Here is a 7,258-nt window from a genome sequence, read left to right as displayed (position 1 = left end):
CTCCAGTCCTGACGTCGGAGTTCCAACATTGCGGCGAGCGTACCTGTGCGGCGGGCTGCCCGTAGCTGTTGATAATGGGCGGGACAGAGTGCGAAAGGACAGACTACATGACCGAATTCTGTAACATCAAAGTATTATAAATCTTTACGTGTTTGATCGACCCATCAACAAAGGCTCATTCATGAACAATGCAAAGTATTTGTGCAGCATTCAATTAAAAAAAAAAGTAATGTGCAACTGCAAACTATTAATTCTATTGGATTACACACTTCAACTATTAAAAGACGAACATCTAAACAATGCAGGTCTATATACAATACTAACTTTATTTCAAATATACATCAAAATATAAAACCAGCCACAAAAATAAAGCTTGTGCAAATTGATTAGTTATACAATACTGAAGGAAAGGGCAGAATCAGTATAGTCCTGCCACAATACCCTGGGTTTCTATTTAGTATGGTACAAATGTTTACCAAAATATTTTTCTCCTTTTCAAACGTCACAGTGGAGTTGTTGAACCAAAATGGCACCAGTGTATAAATAGCTTAAATTTACAAATTGCAATATTAAAACGTACAGAAAAGGTGCTTTTTCAAATTGTTACAAGATTTCTACATTTTGCTAGTGAGGTTAGTTCTGTAATCGGGTACTTCCGTTGATAAAGCAGCTCTATTTCGTGAAAACTTTTGCAATAGCTTCACCAACAAGTCGAATAGGGATACTTCCACACGTGTCTGTTAGTACCACGAGCAATGCCTCGAATCTTCCCTCGCACTCTGGTTTGAACTGGACAGGCAGATTGATGTAGTGTTGAGCACTGGACAGGAGAAACACAAAGTCATATGAACAGAACAAGCAGCAAAGTACTTTGTGCCTACTTTCAGACACATACAATATCCCTAGATCTACTCCCAAAGAAAAGAGAGACAGAGACAGGGAGAGGGACAGGGAGGGGGACAGGGACAGGGAGAGGGACAGGGAGAGGGAGAGGGAGAGGGAGAGGGAGAGGGAGAGAGAGAGAGCTGCAAGAACGTGTAGCAATCAATAAAGGGCTATAGGCCTATTGCAAGTTTATGTAAAGGGACATATCTATCCATGCACTGTATACTTGTATTTATACTGATGCATTTCAAATATGTATGTCATGTTTTATACTTTGGCAATATAACAATGTTTTTTTATCATGCCAATAAAGTTTTAAAATTGAAATTGAAATTGGAGAGGGAGAGGGAGCGGGAGAGGGAGAGGGAGAGATGCAGAGAGATAAGAAAGAGTGCTGGAGTTGGGTCATGCAGCATCTCACGAGAACATGGATGGGCAACGAAAGAGGCAGAGGGATGCAGAAAAAGAGATAGACAGGCAGGAAGAGAGAGAGAGATGGTTATTTATCGGACAGTGAAAGTAGGGGTTGAGTGACATACAGCCTTTTAATTATCACTGAAACCCATTCTGTATGTCCTTACAAACATGAGAAGTCTTGGAAACAACGAGAACCATTTGGTTTAGAAATACTACTGGAAGAGTTTAATTGTGTATTGTTCTGTGGTAGAAAGCCAGGGACGATGGAGAAACAAAAAACTTTGGAGGTTCATGCCTAGAAGCCCCGTCAAGAAAAAAGAAAAATGCTGAGTTACTCTTGCACTTTGTGTCCCGTTGTGCAAATGAGCATCTGCAGTTCCTTGTCTCTACAAGGCAAAGATGGGGCTGCTTTGTTAGAAGCTAGCTTGTACCTCATGGATTGAAGGGCCTCTGATACTGTAATAAACAGGTGAAAGGAACCCTTTAGATTGTTTCTCATCACAAATGCCACATGAGCAAATTAGTGATAAAATGAAATTGAACTGTCAGAGAACACTGTGTAGGAAGGAACTGCAGATGCTGGTCTACACCGAAGATAGACACAAAATGCTGGAGTAACTCAGTAGGACTGGCAGCATCTCTGAGGAGAAGGAATGGGCCTATCTGTCAGAGAACACTATCGCCCTATGATAGTCACCTGAAGGCAAATTTATCTTGCGATTACATTCTTAATCAACTTCCAAACATGAAAAATAATAGAATAAACATTTGCTTTACACATCCACAAAGTATTTCAAATCACTTCACAATTAAACCATTTGGAAGTGCCCAATTCCTTTACAGGCAAACACTCTTATTAGGAAGATGATAAATTTATCCGTGTTATTTGGTAATCTCAATCTGATTTGTTAATGCTTGTTACTTCAGAAATCATGTCCCAAAGAAAGGCAATAAAAACATGTTATAGAATCAATTTCATGAAAACAAATTGTTTTGATTAGTGTTTGCAGTCAAACTCAAAATATTAGAGCAATTCTTCCTCTACACTCCTTTTGGCCATTCAGTCACTGGCGTGCAGGCACACAGTTCCATGAAAGTGGTGACACAGGTGGACAGGGTGGAAAAGGTGGCATTTGGCATGCTTGACTTCATTGGTAAGGGTATGGAGAACAGGAGTTGAGATGTCATGTACAAGACATTGGTAAGGTGACATATGGATATCGTGAGCACCTCTGGTCGCCTGCTATGGGAAGGATGTAATTAAACCAGAAGGGCTGCTAAGAAGATTGGTATTGGGTCTGGAAGGTTTGAGCTGCAAAGAGAGGCTGGGTATCCCTGGAGCATAGGAGACCGTGTGGGTGACCTAATAAAGGGTTATACAATTATGAGGGATAAGGTGAATAGCCAGTCTTTTCCCCAAGGTAGGGCAGTCTAAAACCAGAGTGCATAGGTTTAAGGTGAGAGTGGAATGATTTAAAGGAAACTTGAGAGGCAACATTTTACACACAAATGTAGGTGTATATATGGAATAAGCTGCCAGAAGAAGAGGGATGTGCAATTACAACATTTAATGGACACTTGGACAGGTATATGGATAGGAAAGATTCAAGGATATGGGCCAGATACAGGCAAATGGGATTTAGTTAGGTAACTTGGTCAGCATGGACGAGTTGGGCCAAGGTGCCTGTTTCCACACAGTCCATTTCTATGACCTACTCAAATTGAATTTTCTCAGTCTTGGAGGCCATTTTGTCCATCGGCTTTAATCAATGGTGCATGTGAAGGAGGAATTATCATAGATGTGCACGTTCTTTGTATTCAGTTTCCTTGCACACTGAAAGATGCATTTGGTTCTGTAGTGAAAGCATGAAGACTTAGCCTAAGCGGTAAAAACAGGAAAATAACCCAAATCTTCTGTGCAGCAGTGCAAATGGAAGCTTTTAAATTTATTTGCCTCAAGTATTTGTGCCATTATTGTATTGTGTTTTGTATTGGGTCACTCACCGCAATGAATAATTGGAATGCTTGATATAAAATGGCTCGCTGGGGTTTACAAACTGCAGCTGCAAATTAACACCAAAATCATTACATAGCCGCAGGCAAATACCAACATGCTCAACACAAACATTTGCTTTAAAATTACTGTTTCATCTAATAATAGGCAGCAAAGGAAACAAACTTAATCTGAAAAGCTTTTAAACAATGTTTTAGTTGTTGGCGTGAAGCACAAATGCAAATCAAATGCACATGCATCACTGCAAATTATCCCAGCATTTACAGTTTCTCATGTCATTTGTTCTTCCATTTTAGATCACTTATGTGCAGGAAAGAAACCTAGGCTAAATGTATTTCTTGATTTAATTGTAATTTTCAACTATTCTCAATAATGTAATGCATCATGCAAAATTCTGATCAAGATGCTTTTTGAAACAAAATGTAAATAAAAGTTTATAACTAATCAATAAGGACCAACAATGCAGGTCTTTGGCCTGCATTATAAATCAATGGAAGCTATGGGCAAATATAAGGAACGCAGAACCTCATCTTTATACCTTGTTATTTCCCTTCTTTGTCCAACACCATAATCATATGCTAATCCTGTCAAACTCTACCCTCTTACCCCAATACTTCCATGACTCTTTCTGTGCTGCTAATATAGAACATACATGTTCTAGTCTTAAAAAGATTAATCATGTCACAGCACCAGCTGCTTCGGAGATTACCTCCAAGAAATACTCTGGATTCCTTCAACAATAATTTTCTATGACAAGTAAACACAGCTTACTTGTACTTAGCTTCCAAAGTGATTTAAATACATGCAATTTTCATCAAGATTTTAAAATATTCCAAGTTCCCATTAACTTTTGATGATGTATATTAATTTGTTATTCCCTTCTGTGGTGTAGAATCAGTCAAGAAGCTGAAATGTGAACTGTTTCTTTCCATTGTTGCGGCCTGACCAATATTTCCAGCACTTTGTATTTATTCTAGAATTGGGGGTTGGATATTTATTACTGACAAAGGAAGTTGTGTCTTTGTGCAGAAGATTCTACTTCTTTGGAATTCTCTGTAGAGGGATGGAACAATTGAATAGAGTGAAGACTGTTTCAACACCCAAAATAAATCAGTCAATGTTTAGAGAGAACGAGTTCTCGTAAGATCCATAAAGTTTGATAACATAAGTTATAGGAGCAGAATTAGGCCATTCAGCCCATCAAGTCTACTCAACCATTCAAACATAGCTGATTGATCTGTCCCTCTCAACCCCATTCTCTGGTCTCCTCCCCTTAACTTTTGACACCCTTACTAATCAAGAATCCACCAATCTCTGCTTTAAAAATCCCACAAGTCGTGTCTCCACAGCTGCGGCAATGAATTCCACAGATTCACCACCCTCTGGCTAGAGCAATTCCTCCTCATCTGGAAGGAACAGAAAAGACAGGCCACGTGATCATCACCGATCCACCAACCTGCATGAAAACCCTCTTGTACACTTGTACACCATGACTGCAAGGCACACCATCTACAGCATGCACTTCAGCAACATGCATGGATACATAATCAGCAAAACATCCTAACCTCCATGACCTCAACAAGCAGCAGGTGTTTGGGAAGTTGCGTATAATTTGAAGTGGAAACATATCACCATTCCTGTAACGTTTCGTTCAAATCTTAGATCTCCTCATTCATCATTTGGCAGATGGCAGCAATTCAAAGGGCGAGGGTTACCATGCTGTGAGAGATCGGCTTTGTCAGCAATATCTCAATTCCAAAAATGATTTTTTTTTTTTAAATGGAGTCAATCTTCATCTAGCATTTCCGTTTATCCACTGCACAAAGTTTACCTAGGCTCCACTGAGAAATTCTGAAATAGCAGATGAGTCAGTACTTGACATGAGAGTTTGGTTAGCCCAGTGTGTAGGCTAAGGGATTGGATGTTGCTGCAGTCCAATCATCAACATGCTCACATCACTACGCTATTTTAAACCGCAAGCCAAGCACTATGCTCTCCACTCAGCAAAACACACAATGACATACTGTAGCTGGCCAACACACTTCACTCTCTGCAGAAAGATGCCAACATGAGATGACTGGGAACTTCCAGTACTTTAGGGTGTCATGTAATGAATTATTCATATGGTTAAATAAAAGTCAATGATTGAGTCAGTTAGTGGGTCAGGCAGCATCTCTGACGAATACAGATTAGGCGACGTTTTGGTTCGGGACGCTTCTCCAGACTGCAGCATTATATTAATCTGTTAACCAGCATCTGCAGTTCCTTGTTTCTACATATTCTTATGGTAGTTACTCAAGCGAATAAACATTATGTTTGTCTCTGTATGTTGCAAACCCGTTTTACAAACTTGGAAAATATAGAGTCGAGATTTGCTTTTCAAAATCTAAATGTTTACAAGAATGAATTGTGCAATCTTATTTTTGTACTATGTTTAAACTTACAGTCGAAAACACTCACCGAATGTGCAACACAACTATTATTGCGTAAATGAACCTTTATCGTGCCTGATTGCCGAACAGGAATTGCAGGGAACGAGTATGAATCTTCAGGAGCATATACACCCTTGTTTGGAAACTCTCGGCTGAATACAACAGATGAATAATTTAGCACATTATTCACATACAGTTAGGCTTTAGCAATGCATTCATCTTCAAACATAATTTTCAGAGCAACAATAAAACAGAACTACAAAGTCCTGCACAGGCAATGCATTTTCTCTCAATTAATGTAAAAATTATGGCATTTTGACAGAATTCAGTTTCAAGCAAAGTCAAAAATGGTGGTAACAGTGTAGATGCAATTTGAATGGACTTCCTTATAAAGACTATTTTCGAAACAGAAATTCAAGGAATAAAACAGCATTGGTTGAAAAATAATTGGCTTAAATATGGAACACAGTTGTGATTGGCAAAAAAATAATTCCAGATTATAGACAATAGGTGCAGGAGTAGGCCATTCGGCCCTTCGAGCCAGCACCGCCATTCAATATGATCATGGCTGATCATCCACAATCAGTACCCCATTTCTGCCTTCTCCACATATCCCAACTCCACTATAATTGGATTGGAATGAAATAGACAGTAGACACAAAATGCTGGAGTAACTCAGCGGGACAGGCAGCATCTCTGGAGAGAAGGAATGGATGATGTTTCGGGTCGAGACCCTTCTTCAGACTAATGTCAGGGGAGTGGGCGGGATAGAGATGAAATGTAGTCTGACAGTAAGATTGGTGGGAGAACTGGGAAGGGGGAGGGGATGGAGAAAGAGGAAAAGCAAGGGCTATTGAAGTTAGAGAAGTCAATGTTCATACCGCTGGGGTGTAAGCTAACCAAGCGAAATATGAGGTACTGTTCCTCCAATTTGCACTGGGCCTCATCATGACAATGGAGGAGGCCCAGGACAGAAAAGTCAGCTTGGAAATGGGAGGGGGAGTTAAAGTGCTGAGCAACTGGGAAATCAGGTAGGTTAAGGCTGAGCGAAACAATCGCCGAGCCTGCGCTTGGTCTCGCCAATATACAGGGGTTGACACCTGTAAATGAGGTTGGAGGAAGAGCAAGTGAACCTCTGCTGCACCTGGAAAGACTGTGGATGGAGTTGAGGGGGGAAGTAAATGGACAGTTGTTGCATCTCCTGTGGTTGGAGGGGAAAGTACCTGGGGAGGGGGTGGTTTGGGTGGGAAGGGACGAGTTGACCAGGGAGTTGCGGAGGGAACGATCTCTGCAGAAACCAGAAAGGGGTAGAGATGAGAAGATGTGGCCAGTAATGGGATCCCATTGGAGGTGGTGAAAATGTTGGAGGATTATATGCTGTATGGAATGGCTGATGGGGTGGAAAGTGAGGACAAGGGGGACTCTGTCCTTGTTATGAATGGGTGGAGGGGGAGAAAGAGCAGAGCTGTGGCTGGATATAGAGGAGACCCTAGTGAGAACCTCATCTATA

General features: G+C 40.6%; 1 protein-coding gene across 1 annotated transcript in view; it reads right to left on the bottom strand.

Moving 5' to 3' along the window:
• Positions 1 to 306: 306 nt before the first annotated feature.
• cep192 (centrosomal protein 192) overlaps positions 307 to 7,258 on the bottom strand; it is a 118,908-nt gene continuing 111,956 nt past the window's right edge. Inside the window, 3 exon segments of the mRNA XM_055634360.1 lie at positions 307 to 820; positions 3,307 to 3,365; positions 5,777 to 5,900. Coding sequence (XP_055490335.1) covers positions 673 to 820; positions 3,307 to 3,365; positions 5,777 to 5,900 — 331 coding nt within the window. The 3' untranslated portion in view covers positions 307 to 672.

The sequence above is a fragment of the Leucoraja erinacea genome, chromosome 4 (assembly GCF_028641065.1).
Source record: "Leucoraja erinacea ecotype New England chromosome 4, Leri_hhj_1, whole genome shotgun sequence".
In the NCBI taxonomy this organism is placed as follows: domain Eukaryota; kingdom Metazoa; phylum Chordata; class Chondrichthyes; order Rajiformes; family Rajidae; genus Leucoraja; species Leucoraja erinaceus.
This window is presented reverse-complemented; position numbering and strand designations above follow the sequence as displayed.